Raw genomic sequence first — 25237 nt, forward strand, 5'->3', positions numbered from 1 at the left:
TCATACAAAATGCTTCTTACTGTTACGCTCCAGAGACTGTGCTAGACAAGATAGTATCAAATAACATAGTATAGCATGTAATTTAGAAGAAGAAAATGAGGTCACAGTGTTCGGTATAGACATATGTACAATGTTCTGAGTTACCATATAATATACAATACTATGCAGTGTACTAATGTACAGTACTATCTAGTGCAAAGCACAAATGGGATGAGGTACAATTTAGGTACAATTTAAAGTAAGGTGTACGAGTTGTAGTGCAATCCTTCATCAATAAATATAAAGTGTGGGGAGTGGGTGCTACAGTGTGTTTGTTTAAAGTGGGTGTGTGCTATAAAGTGTGTGGAGTGGGTGCTACAGTGTGTTTGTTTAAAGTGAGTGTGTGCGTGTGGATGTGTGTGCTATGTGCGTTTGGTGGTTGTTGTGTAGTGTTCATTCATTGTTCGTTTAGCAGCCTGATGGCCTGGGGATAGAAGCTTCTTCTGAGTCTTTCTGTGCTCGCCTTGAGACTCCGGTATCGCTTGCAGCTTATAATATAATGACTAGAGAGACCTGTAGGTTTACATGCAGCTTATAATATAACGACTAGAGAGACCTGTAGGTTTACATGCAGCTTATAATATAACGACTAGAGACCTGTAGGTTTACATGCAGCTTATAATATGACTAGAGAGACCTGTAGGTTTACATGCAGCTTATAATATAACGACTAGAGAGACCTGTAGGTTTACATGCAGCTTATAATATAACGACTAGAGACCTGTACCACTGTGATTCGGCCACAAGCACATAACTTGCAGTGACCAGGCAAATACGAATATGTTCTTAATTGACCGACTGCCTGGTTAAATAAAAGGTTAAAAATCAATACAAATATGATCTCCAGCTGTCATGCAAGGTTAAGACAGACACACACATCATCCAAACTCACCCCCCTCCGGGCATGTACCGCCTGGTGGGAGATAATTAACGACAGATTGAATGAAACAGCATTTTCCGCACACAATTTCCACAACAAACAAGTCACACATTTCTAAAAATAAACAAGTGTGTGGAATGCCTGGAGAATCTTTTTAATATTCATAGAAAGCCTTAGTTGATTAGAGAAGGAGTGACTGTTACTTGGAGGGGTGTCTAAAATAATTTGATTTTCTCGGGGGCGAGCGTGAGGAGGAAGCCCCGCTTGGCTGGGAGCTAAGCTGTGGAATCCACTGGGAATCACTGTGCCTCGCGGCAATGCGGTGATGAGGGGAAACTCGCTGCATGAATACATATGCATACAAATACGCGCATAGATACACCGCACCCCCCCCCCCCCCCCCCCCTCATTTCCATGCTGCACTGTGCGTGGACAGTAATTGCATGTGGTCAGGCACCCCAACAAATTTAATTAGGAACAGATTAAAACTAGCAAGATAGGAGAAAGCTTTCTTTCCACACGTTTTAGTCACGCAAAATCTCCCCGCATTTACCTTAATCTTTCAAACTGCACCAGTTAACGGCTAGATCCAGAGGTGCGGATGCACCAGGGGGAAAGAGAGAGACAGACATGGTTTACCCAAGGACACAGCTGTTAATTCATTTGACGATCCTAAACGTAAACAGGGCTTTCCCCCCCAGAGTGAAGTAAAATAAGGACACAGACAATCCCGTGCCAAGTCTGTAGTGGGGGAAATTAATTAAAATACTTGCTATACCTTCAAAGCTCAAATTAAATGCAACACTATGGAGGGGTAGATTTAAGGAGAGCTTGAACATGTCTTCATTTTCACAGGCTTTTTATTTTTCATCCACTATGATAACAAAACACTACCTACCACCACCTCCTATTAGACAGTCTCCTCCCCACCACATGTATATATTCCCTCCCCGCCGTATGTATATTTCTCTCCCACCCACCCACCCCCTCCTAATGTACAGTCCCCTCCCCATCATATGTATATACTCTGTCAGGATATAGGGGTAACAGTACTGTACATTTGAATACCGTTTATGTCACAAATGTATCAGTACTGTTATGGTTTGTAACCGACCCCAATCGCACAACACAAGACAGGTATGATGGTTTGCCAAGAAACAGATATTTATTTAGAACAGGGAAACAGGGCACTGTCCCTTTAAGGGAGAAAACACAAAACACTGGAATAACAAGAGGGGAAGGTAAAGTGCCTTAAGAGGTGGGCAGGTAAAGGGAACACTATGGGAAGGTAAAGGGAACGCCTAAGGGAAGGTTAAGGGAACGCCTTGGGAAGGTAAAGGGAACGCCTAAGGGAAGGTTAAGGGAACGCCTTGGGACAGAGGACTAGGGACTAGGAGAGCTAGGGAAAGAGGACTAGGGACTAGGAGAACTAGGGAACAGGTTCTGGGGAACAGAGGGCCAGGTTCTGGTGACAGAGGGAACAGAGGCCCGCGGAGGCGGGCTGGGGACAGGGAGGAACTGGGGACAGAGGACCGCGGAGGCGGGCTGGGGACAGGGAGGAACTGGGGACTGGTGGGAAAACATCTGGGCCGCTCTGCAGAACAGAGGAGAGGGTTAATATTCAAAGGGAAAAAACAGAGCAGATGCAGAACAGTCCAAATGACAAAGTAACAAAGTAAATACTATCTTCGTGTGAACAAACACACAGTGGGAGATGGAATGTCCAAAATAATATCCACGAGAGAACAAAACAGAGTGGGGAACTAGGTGGAACTAGAAGGGGAGAACTTGGGACCAGGAACTAGGTGGAACTAGAAGGGGGAGAACTAAAGGAGGCAATACGCTGGGGAACAGCAGCGGGACGAGGGCAAGGGGCATTACGCTGAGTGAGTGACATCACAATCAAAACTCACCCAGGCGTATGCGTAAAGGTACAGGGGCAGCAGCGGGAACGGGGGCAAGGGCACTACGCTGAGTGAGTGACATCACAATCAAAACTCACCCAGGCGTATGCGTAAAGGTACAGGGGCAGCAGCGGGAACGGGGGCAAGGGCACTACGCTGAGTGAGTGACATCACAATCAAAACTCACCCAGGCGTATGCGTAAAGGTACAGGGGCAGCAGCGGGAACGGGGGCAAGGGCACTACGCTGGGTGAGTGACATCACAATCAAAACTCACCCAGACGTATGCGTAATGGTACAGGGACAGCAACGGGGCGAGGGCATCGCCACCGGGTGGCTGGCTGTCCGAGCCGAGGAACAGAGTGCTGGAACAGTGGCGGTGACGAGGGAGTCGTCCACCGGGTAGCCGACTGTCGGAGCCGAGGAACAGAGTGCTGGAACAGTGGCGGTGACGAGGGTGTCGTCCACCGGGTAGCCGCTGTCGGAGCCGAGGAACAGAGTGCGCGCCACACCTTGGTGTGCGCGTCGGAACAGTGGCGGTGGCGAGGGCGTCGTCCACCGGGTAGCCGCTGTCGGAGCCGAGGAACAGAGTGCGCGCCACACCTTGGTGTGCGCGTCGGAACAGTGGCGGTGGCGAGGGCGTCGTCCACCGGGTAGCCGCTGTCGGAGCCGAGGAACAGAGTGCGCGCCACACCTTGGTGTGCGCGTCGGAAACAGAGAGCTGGAACAGTGGCGGTGGCGAGGATGTCGTCCACCGGGTAGCCGCTGTCGGAGCCGAGGAACAGAGTGCGCGCCACACCTTGGTGTGCGCGTCGGAACAGAGAGCTGGAACAGTGGCGGTGGCGAGGATGTCGTCCACCGGGTAGCCGCTGTCGGAGCCGAGGAACAGAGTGCGCGCCACACCTTGGTGTGCGCGTCGGAACAGAGAGACGCCTCGGGGTGCGTCTGCGAGGAGGAGTGTGCCAAGCACGAAGGTCTGGAAGATGCGCGTCGGCGCGCTGAGGTCTGGAGAGCGTGCCAAGCTCGAAGGTCTGGAAGATGCGCGTCTGTGCGCTGGTACGGAGGAGCGTGCCAAGCTCGAAGGTCTGGAAGATGCGCGTCAGTGCGCTGGTACGGAGGAGCGTGCCAAGCTCGAAGGTCTGGAAGATGCGCGTCTGTGCGCTGGGACGGAGGAGCGTGCCAAGCTCGAAGGTCTGGAAGATGCGCGTCGGCGCGCTGGGACGGAGGAGCGTGCCAAGCTCGAAGGTCCGGGAGATGCGCGTTGGTCTAGATGTGCGTCAGGACGAACAGCTGCGCTGGGGTCTGCAGTGGAGCGCTGGGGTGCCTCCCGTGGAAGTTACAGGGAGCGCAGAACAGTCTCCTCCACAGGCTACGGCGACAGCAGACGAAGGCTGGAGCAAACATCTCAAGGCTGGAGAGATCCATCTTACAGCATTGGTAGACCAGAGGATCTCCCGAAAGAGTCTAGATGTTAGAGAATATGACTCAGCATGAATACAACACGACCCCACGCCAAAACGAGGGGAAGCGCCCTGGTATTTAAAGCCCACAGGGGGACTAATTAGCCTGCCATCACAGGTGCGAGAGATAGAATATCAAACAGGTGTGGCCACTAAGGGTAAGGAACGAGAGGGTGGGGGCTAGAGAGAGTGAGTAGGGAATTCCTAACAGTAGGCTTAAAGAAGACAGAGAAAAGGTAGTGAGCAGCGGGCAAAACCTCACAGTACCCCCCCCTCAACGGGAGCCACCCGGCGACCCAAAACAAATACAGACAGAGTGGCAGGGGGCAAAACAAGAGGTACTGGCCAAGCCAGCAGGGGAAGCCACCACAAGAGTGGGGCTAGCAAGAGAAACAGGGTCGCCGAGGGGTAACTAGGGTAGCAGAGGGGCAACTGGTCTAGAGGAACTGGGTCTAGAGAACTAGTCTAGCGAACTGGGCAAGAGAACTGGTCTAGAGGAACTGGTCTAGAGGAACTGGGTCTAGAGAACTGGTCTAGAGCAACTGGTCTAGAGGAACTGAGGGGCAAGCAGGGTAGCTAAGGGGTAACCATGGAAGCACCGGGAAAGGGCTAGCAGAGGGAAGGTTAGCTGCCAGGGCACTGATAGCTACAGGGCCTATGCTAGCTGCACTGCTACATCAACATAGAGGCTGCGCAAGCTGCCGGAGCCAGGCTAGCAGAGGGAAAGGGTAGCTGCCAGGGCACTGATAGCTACAGGGCCTATGCTAGCTGTACTGCTACATCAACATAGAGGCTGCGCTAGCTGCCGGAGCTAGGCTGGCAGACAGGGCTGGACCAGCATGAGAGCACAAGCTAGCTGGAAGGACAGTCCTAGCTGTGTGAGAAAAACTGACCTTGCTAGCTGAAAGGGCAGTCCTAGCAGTGGGATAAACTACACAAAAAAAGTGGAGGCCATGCAGAGGGACCGGGTTAGCTGCTTGGGCCTGGCTAGCTACAGGGGGGTCAAACAGGGCAAAACGGGAAGCAAACAGGGGAGCTAACCGGGGAGACTAACAAGCTAAACAGGGGAGTAACAGGCTAACAAGGGAGCTAAACAGGACTAACAGGGAAGCTAAACTGGGCAAACAGGGAAGCTAACAGGGCTAACAGGGGAGCTAGAGGGGAGACTAACAAGCTAACAGGGGAGCTAACAGGGCTAACAGGGGAGCTAGAGGGAACAAGAAAAAAAAAGGCAAACTCAACATACACCGTCTGTGCTGGCTGGGGTCGTCGATTTGGTGGGGTCGTACTGTTATGGTTTGTAACCGACCCCAATCGCACAACACAAGACAGGTATGATGGTTTGCCAAGAAACAGATATTTATTTAGAACAGGGAAACAGGGCACTGTCCCTTTAAGGGAGAAAACACAAAACACTGGAATAACAAGAGGGGAAGGTAAAGTGCCTTAAGAGGTGGGCAGGTAAAGGGAACACTATGGGAAGGTAAAGGGAACGCCTAAGGGAAGGTTAAGGGAACGCCTTGGGAAGGTAAAGGGAACGCCTAAGGGAAGGTTAAGGGAACGCCTTGGGACAGAGGACTAGGGACTAGGAGAGCTAGGGAAAGAGGACTAGGGACTAGGAGAACTAGGGAACAGGTTCTGGGGAACAGAGGGCCAGGTTCTGGTGACAGAGGGAACAGAGGCCCGCGGAGGCGGGCTGGGGACAGGGAGGAACTGGGGACAGAGGACCGCGGAGGCGGGCTGGGGACAGGGAGGAACTGGGGACTGGTGGGAAAACATCTGGGCCGCTCTGCAGAACAGAGGAGAGGGTTAATATTCAAAGGGAAAAAACAGAGCAGATGCAGAACAGTCCAAATGACAAAGTAACAAAGTAAATACTATCTTCGTGTGAACAAACACACAGTGGGAGATGGAATGTCCAAAATAATATCCACGAGAGAACAAAACAGAGTGGGGAACTAGGTGGAACTAGAAGGGGAGAACTTGGGACCAGGAACTAGGTGGAACTAGAAGGGGGAGAACTAAAGGAGGCAATACGCTGGGGAACAGCAGCGGGACGAGGGCAAGGGGCATTACGCTGAGTGAGTGACATCACAATCAAAACTCACCCAGGCGTATGCGTAAAGGTACAGGGGCAGCAGCGGGAACGGGGGCAAGGGCACTACGCTGAGTGAGTGACATCACAATCAAAACTCACCCAGGCGTATGCGTAAAGGTACAGGGGCAGCAGCGGGAACGGGGGCAAGGGCACTACGCTGAGTGAGTGACATCACAATCAAAACTCACCCAGGCGTATGCGTAAAGGTACAGGGGCAGCAGCGGGAACGGGGGCAAGGGCACTACGCTGGGTGAGTGACATCACAATCAAAACTCACCCAGACGTATGCGTAATGGTACAGGGACAGCAACGGGGCGAGGGCATCGCCACCGGGTGGCTGGCTGTCCGAGCCGAGGAACAGAGTGCTGGAACAGTGGCGGTGACGAGGGAGTCGTCCACCGGGTAGCCGACTGTCGGAGCCGAGGAACAGAGTGCTGGAACAGTGGCGGTGACGAGGGTGTCGTCCACCGGGTAGCCGCTGTCGGAGCCGAGGAACAGAGTGCGCGCCACACCTTGGTGTGCGCGTCGGAACAGTGGCGGTGGCGAGGGCGTCGTCCACCGGGTAGCCGCTGTCGGAGCCGAGGAACAGAGTGCGCGCCACACCTTGGTGTGCGCGTCGGAACAGTGGCGGTGGCGAGGGCGTCGTCCACCGGGTAGCCGCTGTCGGAGCCGAGGAACAGAGTGCGCGCCACACCTTGGTGTGCGCGTCGGAAACAGAGAGCTGGAACAGTGGCGGTGGCGAGGATGTCGTCCACCGGGTAGCCGCTGTCGGAGCCGAGGAACAGAGTGCGCGCCACACCTTGGTGTGCGCGTCGGAACAGAGAGCTGGAACAGTGGCGGTGGCGAGGATGTCGTCCACCGGGTAGCCGCTGTCGGAGCCGAGGAACAGAGTGCGCGCCACACCTTGGTGTGCGCGTCGGAACAGAGAGACGCCTCGGGGTGCGTCTGCGAGGAGGAGTGTGCCAAGCACGAAGGTCTGGAAGATGCGCGTCGGCGCGCTGAGGTCTGGAGAGCGTGCCAAGCTCGAAGGTCTGGAAGATGCGCGTCTGTGCGCTGGTACGGAGGAGCGTGCCAAGCTCGAAGGTCTGGAAGATGCGCATCAGTGCGCTGGTACGGAGGAGCGTGCCAAGCTCGAAGGTCTGGAAGATGCGCGTCTGTGCGCTGGGACGGAGGAGCGTGCCAAGCTCGAAGGTCTGGAAGATGCGCGTCGGCGCGCTGGGACGGAGGAGCGTGCCAAGCTCGAAGGTCCGGGAGATGCGCGTTGGTCTAGATGTGCGTCAGGACGAACAGCTGCGCTGGGGTCTGCAGTGGAGCGCTGGGGTGCCTCCCGTGGAAGTTACAGGGAGCGCAGAACAGTCTCCTCCACAGGCTACGGCGACAGCAGACGAAGGCTGGAGCAAACATCTCAAGGCTGGAGAGATCCATCTTACAGCATTGGTAGACCAGAGGATCTCCCGAAAGAGTCTAGATGTTAGAGAATATGACTCAGCATGAATACAACACGACCCCACGCCAAAACGAGGGGAAGCGCCCTGGTATTTAAAGCCCACAGGGGGACTAATTAGCCTGCCATCACAGGTGCGAGAGATAATAGAATATCAAACAGGTGTGGCCACTAAGGGTAAGGAACGAGAGGGTGGAGGCTAGAGAGAGTGAGTAGGGAATTCCTAACAGTAGGCTTAAAGAAGACAGAGAAAAGGTAGTGAGCAGCGGGCAAAACCTCACAAGTACTAAATACCTATATGTCCCTATGCCATACATGTCATGTATGTTGTGTATGTCATAAATGTCTATATGAATTGAAAATGGGGGACCCTGATGGAAACAAGACAAACGTCTTTCTCAGGTCTGCATCCCCTTAACAATTGTATGTATTGAGCCGTACTGTATTGTACCCATTCTGCAATCTGTTAAATAAATGTTTTCATTCATTCATCCATTCATTCATTCATTCACTCCATCTATAGTCAAACTAATCGGTTTGTTGGGTCTTATTCAATCAGGACTTTCTATGTCGATTAATCGTTTATTATTTTCTTTCCATGCTGAAGGAATTATTTCCTGAAGTATTATAAGCACATCTCTGGTGAGCACTTCTACATGACTGCATGTGGGAAACACAATTTTACAGATGTGTCGATATAAAATCAATTAATCATCCCAAGAATTTCTTTAGTGGAGGACAGCCCTAAAATACACAATCGAAAGGCAAAAGTTACTTTAGAGCCAACTTGTTGTAATCAAGGTAATGATAGTCTGATGTTGGACATTATTCACCTGGCTGTGTTTAGTGCCCTGTGGTGTTGGACATACTGTATTCACCTGGCTGTGTTTAGTGCCCTGTGGTGTTGGACATACTGTATTCACCTGGCTGTGTTTAGTGCCCTGTGGTGTTGGACATACTGTATTCACCTGGCTGTGTTTAGTGGCCTGTGGTGTTGGACATACTGTATTCACCTGGCTGTGTTTAGTGGCCTGTGGTGTTGGACATACTGTATTCACCTGGCTGTGTTTAGTGCACCTGGCCGTGTTTAGTGCACCTGGCTGTGTTTAGTGCACCTGGCTGTGTTTAGTGAGTGTCCTGTTGCGTGGCGTTGGTCTCTGGGGCTGCTCTGTCTGGTCACGACAGCTTGAGGCTCAAGGCCTCTCTACTGCCGAGTAGAGATGTTCCGATACCATTTTTCCCTTTCCGATCCGATTCCGATACCTAAGCTTTGGGTATCGGCCGATACCGATATTTATCCGATACCAGTGCATAAAAAAAAATTAAAAAAAAAATTATATAAATTATAATTTTTTTTTATTTTTATTTTCAGATACTGTTATACTGTTTTTTAGTAATAACTAGAACGTATGGTATTTATTCAACAACAGGTGATTGTATAGATTTGTATTAGTATCATTAATCAATGAGTATGGGCTGCAGCACTGCAGATATACCCTACTCCAATGATCCACACGGACATTAAACGGTGTTGCACTCGCTACTCAGTGGCTCTGCAGATATACCCTATTCAGTCTTCAGTGGCAGATGGACCGTTCATGTTGTGATTTTTGATGCAAAATAAATATTCAACATTCTCTTTTGAAACTCCGCCTCAGACTCTTATCCTTTGGCACTTGCTGTACTTTGCTTGCAGGTCTGCAGCCATTATTGCTGGATTATGTGAATAGCACCAACTTTAGACACGGTAACGTTATCAAGCTAAGCTAACTGACCTAGCTCGCCTTCCCGCATCGACATTAAGATAACGTTAGTAATAGTCAGCTAACGCTAGTCCGTAGCTACTTAACTTAAATACAATTCACCGTGGGTGCATTATTTTTGATAGACGGTCACGGACAGTGTTAGGTCCTGGAGAAAGGACAGGCGATCATCTGATTTGATGTAACGTTAAAAGCGGATGTTGTTCCAACTAGCTATCTTTCCAGCTAATGCTATCATAACACCAGCCAAACACATCCCGATTCCCGTCCGAGCTCCCCGTCACACCGCACTGTCGGGGACAATGGAATTTAAGAAAGTGTATCTGCTGTTAAAATGACACAGCATCACACTTTAAAACATGTTCATTTTATAATCCTCACTCTCCGCAGGACTCGGCAGGAGATAAATTACATCATGGGATCGGAGGCTAGAATTTACGTGTACTCGCCGATACCGATACTAGCATTTTAGGCAGTATCGGCGGCATTTCCGATACTAGTATCGGTATCGGAACAACTCTACTGCCGAGCATGGCCCTCCATCACTTCAATGGTGACCTCTCCTACAGTCACACCAATGGTGACCTCTCCTACAGTCACACCAATGGTGACCTCTCCTACAGTCACACCAATGGTGACCTTTCCCTACAGTCACACCAATGGTGACCTCTCCTACAGTCACACCAATGGTGACCTCTCCTACAGTCACACCAATGGTGACCTCTCCTACAGTCACACCAATGGTGACCTCTCCTACAGTCACACCAATGGTGACCTCTCCTACAGTCACACCAATGGTGACCTCTCCTACAGTCACACCAATGGTGACCTCTCCTACAGTCACACCAATGGTGACCTCTCCTACAGTCACACCAATGGCGACCTCTCCCTACAGTCACACCAATGGTGACCTCTCCTACAGTCACACCAATGGTGACCTCTCCTACAGTCACACCAATGGTGACCTCTCCTACAGTCACACCAATGGCGACCTCTCCCTACAGTCACACCAATGGTGACCTCTCCTACAGTCACACCAATGGTGACCTCTCCCTACAGTCACACCAATGGTGACCTCTCCTACAGTCACACCAATGGTGACCTCTCCTACAGTCACACCAATGGTGACCTCTCCTACAGTCACACCAATGGTGACCTCTCCTACAGTCACACCAATGGTGACCTCTCCTACAGTCACACCAATGGTGACCTCTCCTACAGTCACACCAATGGCGACCTCTCCTACAGTCACACCAATGGTGACCTCTCCTACAGTCACACCAATGGTGACCTCTCCTACAGTCACACCAATGGTGACCTCTCCTACAGTCACACCAATGGTGACCTTTCCCTACAGTCACACCAATGGTGACCTCTCCTACAGTCACACCAATGGCGACCTCTCCTACAGTCACACCAATGGTGACCTCTCCTACAGTCACACCAATGGTGACCTCTCCTTAGGGCTGGGCAATATGGCCTAAAAATTAAATCTCAGATTATTATTTTTTTAAATCCGATTTTTATGATTTTAATAGATTATTTTCTCTTAAACTAGAAATCATTCAAATAACCTTTGTTTTTATTTGACACAAAAAAATATCAAACCAAGATGAATTTCCCTATTGGGATTGAAGTGCAAACCTAACTTTCACCAATCTTCACTTAATTTCTTTTTTATAATATATATAAAAGGTTACTCTTACATTTACATTTAGTCATTTAGCTGACGCTTTTATCCAAAGCGACTTACAAGTTATGTACGACAAGCCATCAGGAAGGGCACAACTCTATCAGCTGAGCAACAATGTTCATCAAAGTGTTGAGTGCTACAGTGTAGGTTAGTTTATTAGGACAAGTGCATGACAGTACGGTTAGTTAGGGTTAGATATATATATTTTTTTTATTCAGATAATGGTTGAAGGTGCCTCTTGATCAAACAAAGATGAATGTCCCTATTGGGATTAATAGTGCAATAACTTGCTTTTTCACCAAACTTCACTTGAAACAAATAAAAGGTGCCTCTTGATCAAACAAGAATGCATTTCCCTATTGGGATTAATAAAGTGCAAATCTAACTTTCACCAAACATAACTTTTTGTAAAATAAAAAAGGTGACTAAATTTTTAATTTTTTTTTTGAAAATCGATTTTAATTGTTCAAAATCGTCCTAAATCATTAATTCGAATTAATCGATTAATCGCCCAGCCCTACCTCTCCTACAGTCACACCAATGGTGACCTCTCCTACAGTCACACCAATGGTGACCTCTCCTACAGTCACACCAATGGTGACAGTCACACTGTGTACAGGGTCAAATTAGACACAAATCAGAAACGTATATATATATTTCTGAGTCATGTGCTGTTGGCACTCAAACCAATGTAGTTTATTAGTTTATAATAAAGAGCATTTTGTACAATGTACAGACCTTAGGATTAGTGCGGTTTACAGAATCTAGATTTAGTACAATGTATAGAACTTAAAATGAGTCCAGACCAACAATTACGATTTAGAATTAGGTGGTGAAAGAAATAGTCAATACCTGCAGACGAGGACATGAGACGCATAACACACACACACACAGTACAGCCGAGTTGTCTGTATGCATTATTCAGACCTAAACAGTCAGAAGCACTGCAGTTTTTATTTTTGGTGCAGTTAACAGCACTGCAGACGGGAGGGTGGAACAGGGACTAGGACTAGGGGTGGCTTTCCGAGGAGCCCCCCCCCCCCCCCCTCTCCCCGGCCCAGTCCGCCAGTGTGTACAAAGACACTGCACAAATGTGATTATTTTTTTTATTGCATTGGCCAGTTAATTAACAGAGGTGTCCAGAGAAAGAAAGAGATGCCCTGCCCCTTCCACCTTCTTATCTATATTGAAATAAAATGACAGTGTCATCCATTTAACCAGCCCTCTATTCATTCAATCTTTATTTATACTCGATAATACACTGAGTAATTAAACTCATTTACAGTGCCGTCGAGATGTTACATACACAAGTGTCACAGTGTGTTCATAAATATAAAGACATCAGACAATCAGAATAATTGAGAGCACATTTTAAAATACATTAAAAAAAATAATAATAAATTTTTTTAAAAAGAATAAAATAGCTCAAAATTAAAACAGAGGTAATAATTTAAAAACAATTACATATTGTGGTGACCTGATTGGTCATTAAGGTTCTAAACCGACCCATAGACACTAGAGTGTCTAGTTTCAGTGTTTCCTGCAGGGTATTCCATGATGTAGGGGCAAAAAAGCCAAAAGCAGATCTACCAAGTTCAGTACAAACTCTAGGCACTCTAGTAAGCCAAAAACTGGAACGTGTACGACAGGGTCCAGTGGTCCATTCCAATAAAGAACTAATATAATTTGGACAATCTCTAATTATGGCTTTATAGATAAAAAGATTGCAATGCAACTTACGTCTCTCTGCCAGAGAGGCCCACCCGACCTTATTATATAGGATACAATGGTGAGTACCATAACTATCACCGGTGATAAATCTAATGGCTGAATGATAAACAGAGTCTAAGGGCTTAAGAGTGGAAGCCGCTGCATGTCTATAAATCACATCTCCGTAATCCAAAACAGATAGGAACACTGCTTCAACAACTCTCTTTCTACTAATCATATAGAAGTTGGCTCTATTTCTATACAAAAAGCCAATATTTTTCCGTAATTTACTGGCGAGAACGCCCACATGATATTTAAATGTAAGTCCTTCATCAATCCAAATACCAAGGTATTTGTATTCTGAAACTCTCGATATCAGAACTGTTCAGAGTCGATATATGCAAGTCACTATAAACAATATTTTTGGCTTTGGAAAACAACATGCATTTAGTTTTACTGGCATTAAGCACCAATTTTAGACTAATAAGTGCATCTTGCAGGGCGTCAAAGGAGAGTTGTAAATATTTAGTGGCCAGTTGCACAGAATCAGCAGTACAATAGAGAACTGTGTCATCCGCGTAAAGGTGGCTTTGACAGCTGCTCAGAGATGAGACAATATTATTAATATAAATGGTAAATAAGACCGGGCAGAGGATTGATCCCTGTGGAACACCTTTTGTGATGGGTAGAAGCTCTGATTGGGCATTTCCCATTTTCACACACTGAAATCTTTCTGTTAAATAGTTTTGAAACCAACTGCAAGCACCTGTATCAAAGCCAACACTCTGCAATCTTTGTAAGAGGAGAAGGTGGTCAACAGTATCAAACGCCTTAGACAAATCTACAAACAGGGCAGCACAATGCTTTCCTTTGTCAAGGGCTGATACAATGTCATTTATAACTACAGTAGCCGCCGAGATTGTACTGTGTTTTTCTCTAAAACCAGATTGGTGTGGGTTTAATATAGAGTGTTTTGTGATGAATGTTTTAAGTTGGTTGTTTACCAATGACTCCAGGATTTTTGCTAGACAGGATAACTTGGAGATTGGTCTGTAATTATTTAGGTCACTTTTATTCCCCCCTTTATGCAAGGGGGTCACATGGGCTGTTTTCCAGGCAACAGGAACCACACCTATTAGTAGTGAAAGATTAAATATGTGTGTTATTGGCTTTGAAACCAATGGTGCAGCTAGTTTGAGGAAAAAAGGATCCAACCCATCCTCTCCAGTTGATTTCCTGGTATCAATGGCTTGAAGTGCCTCAAGAACAGAGTTTACAGACAAGGGTTGTAAATAAAACTGAAAATCATTTCCTATCTGCACAGGGAATGTACAGGGCTCCTGATCCTGTCCACCTGGTGGCCCTACATGGCTATTCTCAAATAGATGACCAGCTTCGATAAAATGTTGGTTTATGGCTAAACAGACCTCTTTTTGTTCCGAGATCAAGGATTCACCATTTCTAATCTCTGTAGGGAGGGAAATTGTGGTTCTGGTCTTATTTAAATTCACGCCTTCCAAAATTTAGCAGGATCTGAGTAGGAGCTGGTTACTAGTTCTAAGTGATACTCAACTTTAGCCGTTCTCACAGATGCTGTACATTCATTTCTAAGCCGTCTAAATGCTGCCCAGTGTGACTGATCACCAGAGCGTCTGGCAAGTGACCAGGCTCTATCTCTCTCCTTAAGCAAGGCAGATAATTCAGGTGTGAACCAAGGGATTAATCTATTTTTTATTCTAAGCCTTTTATAAGGTGCATGTTTATTAGCAATTGAGAGAAAGGTTTTTGAAAAAAAGTTGAGTGCTACTTCGACATCGGGAATCTCCAATGTGTAGTGGATGTCGCTATGGAATAGGTCAATTAGAAAAGCCTGATCACTAAAGTTTTCATATTCCTTTTGTTAATAATGCGAGACTGTGATTTCTCTAATCGAGAGTTTCTAACACAAGCTATAGGACAGTGATCACTAACACCTAATTCAAAAACACCACAAGCACTAATTTTATCAGTCTTATTAGAAAACATTAAGTCAATTATACTTGACCTAGAATAATCTTTTAGATTTGGCCTGGTGGGTTCAGTAACCAACTGAGATAAGCCAATGCTACTACTAATGTCTCTAAGATGGTTTGAATCATTACTAAGCCAATCAATATTAAAATCCCCTAGAACTATCAGTTCAACATTTGAGTACTGAGATAGTAACTCTGCTATCCTATCAATAGAGTTAACATTGGCTGATGGGGGTCTATAGACTCCAGTCACATTAACAGAATTATTGGGTCCCAAATAAATGTTTAAAACAAGGATTTCAAAACATTTTGGAATTGTTACAGTGTTTAAAATAGTCACAGAAAAAATAGACTTTACATAAATAGCCACCCCTCCCCCCTCCCAGTCCTATCCTCTCTAAACAGGTTGTAATTGTCTAGAGTTACATCCAAGTCAGAATCACCTTTCTTAAGCCAAGTTTCACTTAAAATCAGGATATCGGGGTTAGACTGCATGACAAGTATAAGATTTTTATGTAAACTCCTAATATTCCAATGAATGATCCCTAATCCGTTTCTATTTTTAAAGGTAAGTGGGCTGAATAGAGACTCTGAATTGGTGTAAAAATCAATAACATGATTAATAACAGGGGGCTGAATTTGTATTAAAACCAAGTTTGGAGTAACAGCAGTACGACCTAAATGATCAACCGGGGACCTGGTAGTGATTCGAACGGGAATAATAGCAACAGAAGGATTGGGACTATGAGTAGACACAATATTAGTTACACAAAGAGGATTAAAAACAAAACATAGATTATTTAAACTACTTACTGATGTGGGTAGCTGTCAGGTCAGAGAGGCATTAATACATGATACATGATATACACAACGAACTATGTCACCAAAGAAATATACTGCTTTGCAATTAGCTAGCCAGCCTTTTTTTTCTGGACTGTGAACAGAGCTGTATGCGAGCCTCGCCCTCTACCGCCACCTGCTGGCAGACAGACTCCTCCCACCAGTGAGAAGGGATTATGTTGTTATGCGTACAGCCTACTCTTCTCCCCGCTCCTCCAGAACATTCTTTTTTCACCCTCCAAAAGGGTTCCAGTGAATGATAATAAGATAGTATATATCTATATATCTGTACATATCCTACTCTTACTAGTTATGCTGCTGTATGTATGTATGACTATTACCATACCGTCTTTATACCTGTATCACTGTACATATTATAGTACTACAACTCTGTACATAGCACTACACTCAGTAGTACTCATTTATATATTTTGTACCCAGTTTAATCACCTATACATTGTATATTGCTGTTGCACTTTACAGCTACATTTGCACTCTGGTTCGATGCCAAATGTATTTCCATTGTACTCTACTTCATTGTGCTTGTAACTGAGGGGTACAATTCCCTGACTGTATTACTAGATATGATACTTACTACCACTACCTTTGTACTTAATATTCGGCCACCCAGTACTCGGCATAAATATATTATGATGAACACTGTCACGTAGATGAAACGGATCCAACACAAATGTACGAATTAGAAATAGGTCTTTATTTCTACACAGCGATGGTGTGTAGAGCAAGCACTTAATCAAATCAATCACATTTATGAATGGGAATTAGTATGCACTTTTATGGCAAGAGTATTCGTCGGTATATCAATAGAGAATGTCCAATCTCTGAAGGCGCAGGTGGTACATATACGACCTGGAATAGTTAAGGAATAACAGCAATGATACTTTAATGATTATATACTGGATACACTAGGGGGGGGGGTTAATCCGGTCGCTTGTAAGCCGACAGGAGTAGGAAGGGGGGGGGGGGGGTAGAGTCCGGCTGCCTCATCCGGCCAAGGGTATCCCAGGTGAACCCACTGTAGTGCCGTTCAATGCGCCGGCGATCCTTGGACCACAGATGAAAGCAGATGGACTCTTTGTGGGCCGGCGTCCTCCGGTCCACGGAGGAGAGACGTGAAGCGACCTCGTCTTGCAGAGCGTCTCCTCACCTTGCGTCCTCTCCAGGGGGGGGGTTCCAACACACGGCAGTGTCGGGGGTCTTTATCCATGGAATAATCAACGTATACAAAGCATAATCCGTGCCTGGGAAGGCGGGCTGTCGTCGGTAGAATAATCCGGTATACAGGTCCACTCGCTCGTCGGCTCTGGGGCTCCTCGGGTGCAATCTCACATGGGGTCGATCATCCTGGATAAACAGCCAGTTCTCTGCCCGAAACGATGGGGTGCTGACTACGGTAGTATTCTCACCGCACGAAGCACTATATATTAACAGACTATTATTAGCTTAATAGACTACGTCCAACTCGACGATATAGTGCCAAATATGACTATTCAAATATTAATATACACGATGTCTCAATACCGATGGTAGGCCGAACTTGGCCTTACTCCCACACGTGGCGTCGCGGGGAGGCTTTACGTCTGTCACTCTATTGGAGGGTAAGAAACTGGACTGAAAAGGAAGTCCTACTTTAGTAGCGCAGTATATATACGCACTATGAACAAATAGTCCCATTAGTGGTGCGGTAGCCAGATTCCTACGCGGAACTAGGACTTGTTCGTACATGTTGAGCGGTACGTTTGAACTGGGTCTGGGGGGTATGGCAGCCTGGCACCAAGGTCTCGACCAATAGTAGAATGGAGACTATTATGGGATGTTCAGTAGGCTAGAATGGATATTCAATGCATATTGTACAAGGAATATACAAGGGATATCAAGGAATATTAGAGAATATACAAATACAATTAAATATATATATATAAATAAATATATATATTCGGTTTAATCTGGCCCTTCACAACAGTGCTGTATAATGACAATACATTTGAATATAATCTAATTAATATTTGTTTATTTTGATGTAATTTAACTATACTTGTTACATCTATTAAACTGTCACATTTACACGGCCCACCACCCAAGTTACATTTCAGCCTCCATGTCAAAGTTTAGGCACCCGTTTATATTTTTAAATCCATAGTATATGTGACAGTGGTTCTCATACAGTATTCAGGGTTGAGTATAATTAAGGGTGGGTGATATGCCATTTTGATATTTTATTCATAATAAAAAAACACAAGAATCTTGTGCCCCAATAAGCGCTCAATGAAGAAACCCAATCCCATTGCCAAAAGAAGGTCTAACATGCCTATAGATGCATGCACACAAATACCACCAACCTGGTTGTGTGGCAATAAAGGAATCTTGTGGAACTACACACTACGAGAGCATTACATGGCCCATAACAGTCCAGCATGGCCAACTTCAACAGACCCATGGCCTTATGATGCAAGCTCCAGGTATCAACAATGCTGATTGTTGTGAAGGGCCAGATTAACATTGAGAATCTACGTTTTATTGTTTTATATAACTTGTATATTATTTATATATATAAGCTATATCCCTTTAAGCCTCCGTTTGAATCATAGCATTATTCGCTTTCCTCATTGGATAATGCCCTTGACGTTCGCGGCGCCAAGGACCGTGCCCCTGAGACAGGTTCAAAGGCGAGTCTGGACAAGTTGGGACATGCCTGGTGCCAGCGCATTGATTCCAGACAAGAGCTGAGGCTGGGCACTAGAAAGCCCTCTAAGTATATATATTGTGGAAGGCGCAAACAGTAGCGATTCGGCGTTCGTGTGTGAAGTAACGTGAAGTTCGTCCGGAGTAATGCAACAGCAGTAGCTGCACCTAGCGTATAGCAGAGTCAAGTTCGACCTAACTTAATGTGAAGTAAAGAGTCGTCATTTAGTGTGAATCGTATTACAGCAGTTCGTTCGGTGTGTAGCATTAACAAGCAGTTTGTTCGTTTAGTAACTAGTGTGAACCTTAGCAAGTGTGTGTGGACTTAGTAATTAGTGCCAGCACACGAGGAGGGCCTAGTCGCAGAACTATTGGACATGTGCACATTGGAACCTACCGCGGCGATATTGTAGAACCATTATTGGTTGGATTATAGTGATTGTGGAACGTACTACCGTGGAGAAGAGCATCGTTAATACCCACTGTCGTTTGGATTTAACTACCTTGAAGATCTTACCTCGGGCTAGCTTCGAGGACGAAGCTGGCTGGCTATCATCATTGCTATCGAGCATTGGATTACAGCTATTACCTTGCTACTGAGCACTTGGATTATAAGGACCGGATCCGTATGAGAACCCCTTTTCTTCAAGTGAACAGCCTGAGTATCCGTACCTTCTTCCTTCCCCTGGAGCTTACAACTCTGGGAGGATATCACCTGTCTCCAGCGGTACCCTCGTTTGCTCCCCTATATTGCCATCCCACGCCAGGCGGCGTTTGGTCTAGTATATCTAGCTTAGGAATTATTCATTCCCACTGACTTTGCTACTCGCTGACTTTCTCATATTATTCGCCATAAAAGAGCGACCAAGTCATTCCCATTTGTATATTGGATGCATAATAATAAATACTGTAAATGATATCTCCTTGTCACCGTGCCGTCTATTCTGAGTGTCTGCCATATTTAACTGTACTGTCTGGCAAGTAATAATAATAATAAGTAGTAGTGGTTTAATCTATCACAATCTTTAATACAGTCAGGGTTTTGTAACCCCTCAGTTACACTGATGCTACTGTACATACCCTGCCACATGGCCCCTAATAGCCACCACAACTCATAGTGCAGATAGATAGATGCTACATACCCTACCACATGGCCCCTATTGGCCACCACAAGCCAAACGTGGAGATAGATGGGCAGTGTGAGCCAGCATATCACCAGGGTTATCAAGTGAGCACCTCCTTAAGAATGTAGGAGGGTGTGTCTGAGAAAGAGAGCAGGTGACCTTCCAACTATTGGTCTCAGGTCAGTGATGGAAAAGGGGTGTGTGTGTGTTAACTGTATAGGACAGAGTGAAACCATACCTCGGTACACTTGTAAGATAGGTGAGCACATTGTGGAATTCCCGTTCCTGGAGCTCTCCGAAGGCCGGGAATTCTGGAAACACGATGATGGGGCTGCCATTGTGTCCTCTGCCCCCTGAGAATAGAGTCAAAAAGAAAATCCTTTAGGCCTTTTAGACACTACACTAGTCACCACGAATAGGAATATATGTGTACACTACTGTATATTAACCCTTTCACTGCCACACAACAGAAGGTTAACCCTTACGATCACACAACCGCCGGCCGCCGTAAAGGGTTAACCTTCCGCAGTGAAAGGGTTAACCGTTTTGGTAGTGCGGCAGTGAAAGGGTTAAGAGTTTTATTCTAAGAAGCTTTAGGCAATATGCATTTTGTAGAAAACATTGTTATTTCTGATGATTAAATCAGATGATTAAATCCACTAAACCTTTGACCTATAATTAAAGATTATTCATTTTTCAAAATGCTGTAATTTTTTTATTTAAAAAAGGTAAATGGAAATCTATTCCTTCACCTTCTGATGGGATCCCACAGTAACTAAAAATACAAGCAATATCATTTACGCCAGTTATTTACTAGGGATGGGATAAATGATCCAAATGAAGGAATAATAAATTAAATCAATGTAATTAATGTAAGCAAAGCTAGTAGTGTAGCCCACTGACAGTGACACTATACATTATGTTGTGCCTTTAATAACCATGACCACAAGGGGGCAGTAATATCAAGCTACTGGCAGATACATCAGAGACACAGGGCAGAGAAACACAAACAGAGAGCAATTCAGAGAGGGGGGGGGGGGGGGGGGGGGGGGGGTGCAGTGTGAAAGAAAATCCTCTGCAGTGATGCTTTGACACAAATGTGACAAACTGACTCACCGACACATTCAAAACCACCTCTCTATCCGTCTCTCGCACACAAACACTCGCTCGTCACCCCTTGGGGGAAGAACAGCTGCTCCGTCAACCCATGTGATCAGAGTATCAATCTGTCTGCTTTCCCTCCTCCCATCACTATAGCAACAGCAAGTGCACGGTCATCGTGTCATAGGTCTGTTCAAATCTTTGGCCGCAGAATGAAAGCCAGGAGGCAGAGAGCATCCAGCGGAGACTCTGCTGCAGCTCCAAGGTCACCTCTCCGCCGTTCCAAGGTCACCTCTCTGCCGCCACGCAGAGCGGCTATAACAATGTGTGTACACTACAGTATGTGTGGGAGGAACTACTGTATCTGATATTCTCTGCAACAGACGACAACAAACACACGGAATGGTGTTTGAAATGCAAACTTTTGCCAGACAGTACCGAAGCAAATGCAAAACACAAGACATGTGCATTCAGTACCTAGGCAAAGCACAAGACATGACTTGTGCATTCAGTACCTAGGCAAAGCACAAGACATGACTTGTGCATTCAGTACCTAGGCAAAGCACAAGACACTGGACATGTGCATTCAGTATCTAAGCAAAGCACAAGACACTGGACATGTGCATTCAGTATCTAAGCAAAGCACAAGACACTGGACATGTGCATTCAGTACCTAGGCAAAGCAAAAGACATGTGCATTCAGTATCTTAGCAAAGCACAAGACACTGGATATGTGCATTCAGTACCTAGGCAAACACAAGATAGACACACTCTAGGTCGTTCCTGTGGAACTGGAACGGACTAAACGCTGACAAACAAATTAAGAAATGGGAAGGGACAGCGGAGAGATTTGAATGCAAATCGTCAACGACCAAGATAACTAGCTCAACTAGTTATCCCGTAATGTCATTAAAGGTCTATCCATGTGATTCTTGGCATGAAAAGACATGCATCAGAGAAGCACACAACATTTGTATGTTAAAGGAGTTACTCTGGTAAGAGCAACATGGCCACAGTGTGAATATGGTCAATAGCTCAGACATCCTGATAAAAGTGTGTCAATAGTGAACCCTTGAGATGTGGAACCATACAAGTCCTTTTTGATATTATTTTTGGGACAGCCCCTGTGTATAGTTGCAAATTCAATCCAAATAGCATGAGTATGAATGTAATACTCAACTATAACTGAACCCTTCAGGTGAAAAAGCATACAATTCTGTTCAGTTCATGGCTTTCCATAGCCCCTTTCGTGACTTTCGGTTTGCAAGCCTGGGGCTTTTGTGACCGCAGTCACTTATTTATGTGCCGCCACCACTTCAGAAAATACCAACCAAGCGTGAATGTGTGGATCACGTTGTGTCAAAAATATATCAGATATGAATTTCAAAGATACCCAGCGTACAATATGGGTTTAACACAGCTTTACGGTGGGGTCTGGAAGCTCGGAGTTGCTAATAAACAGTTTAAAACATTGTTACTCGACGAGTGGTACTTACAGACCGAACGTCCATTTCCGCCGTTGGTGTCACAGCGCATGCGCAAACCGAAAGTCACGAAAGGGGCTAATCCAGAACCTGAGCTACGGAAAGCAAACAGCAACTGGTGCCGCTATTAGGCTGCCTGGTGCGCATGCGCTGTGACACCAACGGCGGAAATGGACGTTCGGTCTGTAAGTACCACTCGTCGAGGAACAATGTTTTAAACTGTTTATTAGCAACTCCGAGCTTCCAGACCCCATCGTAAAGCTGTGTTAAACCCATATTGTACGCTGGGTATCTTTGAAATTCATATCTGATATATTTTTGACACACTCCCGAGCCCCCCGATCACGCTTGGTTGGTATTTTCTTAAGTGGTGGCGGCACATAAATAAGTGACTGCGGTCACAAAAGCCCCAGGCTTGCAAACCGAAAGTCACGAAAGGGGCTAGGCTTTCCAGTTTGTGTTTAGTCAATCTAAATAACTTGGATAGTGAATCACTTCAAGTTCAAGTTTCTTTATTATTTGACATGCAAAAATACAGAATACCTTCACACGGAATGCTTTTTTCTGTTATCTGTGTTTCTTGGATCATACACATACAGCTCATTACAGTAATATTCCACAATTATTACAGTTTAGATAGTAATAATGGTACAGAGCATAAAAAACACCTACTGTACATGCGCTTTGATGACGCATGTAGGGCTAGCCTTGAGACAGACATATGCATATTCACCACCGCAAACAGACTGGCAGCCGGCCTAGGCAGCGCCATGTACGGGAGGAGGGGGGGGTGGGTTGGGGTTGTTACAGGGCTGAAGGGGGGGGGGGGGGGGGGGGGAGATAGATACCAATTTCCTCTCTGTGTGTTCAGTAGAAAATGATCCGCCAGCAAGCTATCCTAGATTAGCTCAAATGACTGGAAGCGGATACGGACCACTGTTGGCCAGGACCACTGTTGGCCAAAACCACATCCCCCAGTGCTTTAAGCTAGGCTAGTATTCCATATCCACTTCCATTCATTTGTGCTAAGCTAGACTGGTTTGCAGCCGGATAGCTTTCTACTGAACACATGCAAGACAGAGAGACTATACAAATACAAGACAGACATGTCTAACCTGAGAGGAAGGCAAACTGCTTCCTGAGGTCAGGGGTGATGTCAGCTGCGCAGAGGGGACTACTGTCCGGTTGCATGATATCATCTGGTGGACAGAGGGAAAAAAGACTGTTAAGTGTATAGTAGAATATAGTCAATTGTAAATGGTGCATTTATATAGCAACTTTTATCCAAAGCGCTTTACAATTTGTTCCTCACATTTTACCCATTCACTCACACATTCACACACCGACGGCAGAGGCAACCATGCAAAAGTTGCCAACCTGCTCATCCGGAGCAATTAGGGGTTAAGCGTCTTGTTCAAGGACACTTCGACATGCTGCCTGGGAGGAGCGGGAATCGTACTGGGAAACTCTGGATTACCAGACGACTGCTCTACCTCCTGAGCCACTGTCGCCCCCAAGTACTGTACTTCCAATACAAGTTTGAGGTATTTCTGCTTTATTTGAGTATTTCCATTTAGGGGGAATTTATATTTTCACTCCACTACATTTCAAAACAAATATGCCACTTTTCAATTTGATTATTATAATTTCTCTTTTTCATTTAAAATTTCATTTAGCCAACACTTCTATCCTAAGTGACAATTATGTACAACAAAGGCAGCAAAGGGATACACTCCTGGCAGTCAACAATAAGTGGTATTGTTCATCTAACAGTGCCAAAGTCATTAGGAGTGCATGGTAGACCCATCGGTCTACCTACCTGTTTATCTGTCCATCATCACAAGCACAGACAGAAAGATTGTAAGAGAGCCAATAGAGAGCCGCTTGTCTGATCAGCTGGCAGTCAGCTAGTCTGTGACACAAGTGGCTCCCAAATGCCCAGAGTGGCTAACGAGGCATCGGCCACACCTGGGGAAGCTTGTTAAAGAGGAAGGGCCCCAGGTGTGCTCCATTGGCTCGGTTTTCTTTAAATGGTTATTGGTTTTGTGTCCATTCGCCAGTAGAGACACTTGTCTCGCCAACTGGCAGTCAGCTAGTCGGAGGGAGACCATTTGTAATTCCATTTGTGAGTATTTTCACATTAAATAAAGGACCGTTTGGTCATTTGAAAAGTCATCCTGCCTCAAGCTCTTTTTGAACATCACTACGTTAGAAAACCCGAGCCACACCTGGAACACCTCCTCTTTGATGAGCAGGGCCAGGTGTGGCCAACGTCTTGTTAACCACTGTGGCACTGGGAGCCACTTGTCTCACGACTATCTTGACGGCCAGCTGATGAGACAAGTGTCTCTCCGGCTCCATTGGCTCTTGTCGTGTATTCTTAATGAATATCTACGGTTAATTGCAGCACAATGAGGTTGATAACTGGATGGAGGAAAAGGAGAGCGACATAGAACCATGGTCCTCATCTGACTTAGTCAGATGAGAAATAACCGTGTATAGCCAGACAACAGGAGCTATGGTCCAAACTCATTTGTTTGCAGAGCGGCCCAGAGTGGAATAATGCATTGGTTACATACAGGAATGTATTCAGCATAATACATGATTGTACAAAAGGATTGATGAGGTTAATCACAATAGCCCAGACACGGTGGCTCTCACATCAAGACAGTCTTGCACATTAATAGTATTCATGTTATGTATGAAATAGACCAATAGTACTTGTTTGCCGCCACATGGTAAACCTGATCTAAGATAGACATCTTTATTATATATACAGTTTACTTACGTAGCGACAAAGTAGAACCATGGTCGGTGGGTGATGGAGGCGCAGGACTCAGACCCCCTGGGGAACGGTCGTGGCGGGTCATGAGCTGGCCTGGCCTCTCTCTCACCAAAATACCTTGTTTTATACCCTGACTCCCCCCATAGTTTCCTTGCTTCCACACATGGCGTTTCTCCTTAGATGACCTTCTGGGGGTTA

The 25237-nt window shown here is 46.0% G+C and overlaps 1 protein-coding gene across 1 annotated transcript in view; it reads right to left on the reverse strand.

Moving 5' to 3' along the window:
- mcf2lb (mcf.2 cell line derived transforming sequence-like b) overlaps window positions 1-25237 on the reverse strand; it is a 145757-nt gene that overhangs the window by 60076 nt on the left and 60444 nt on the right. The window contains exons 2-3 of the mRNA XM_084309802.1: window positions 23370-23453; window positions 19908-20022 (exon numbers count right to left, since the gene is read on the reverse strand). Coding sequence (XP_084165928.1) covers window positions 19908-20022; window positions 23370-23453 — 199 coding nt within the window. The remainder of the gene's footprint in view (window positions 1-19907; window positions 20023-23369; window positions 23454-25237) is intronic.

The sequence above is a fragment of the Notolepis coatsorum genome (genome assembly GCF_963971535.1).
Source record: "Notolepis coatsorum genome assembly, chromosome: 3".
Taxonomy (NCBI): Eukaryota; Metazoa; Chordata; class Actinopteri; order Aulopiformes; family Paralepididae; genus Notolepis; species Notolepis coatsorum.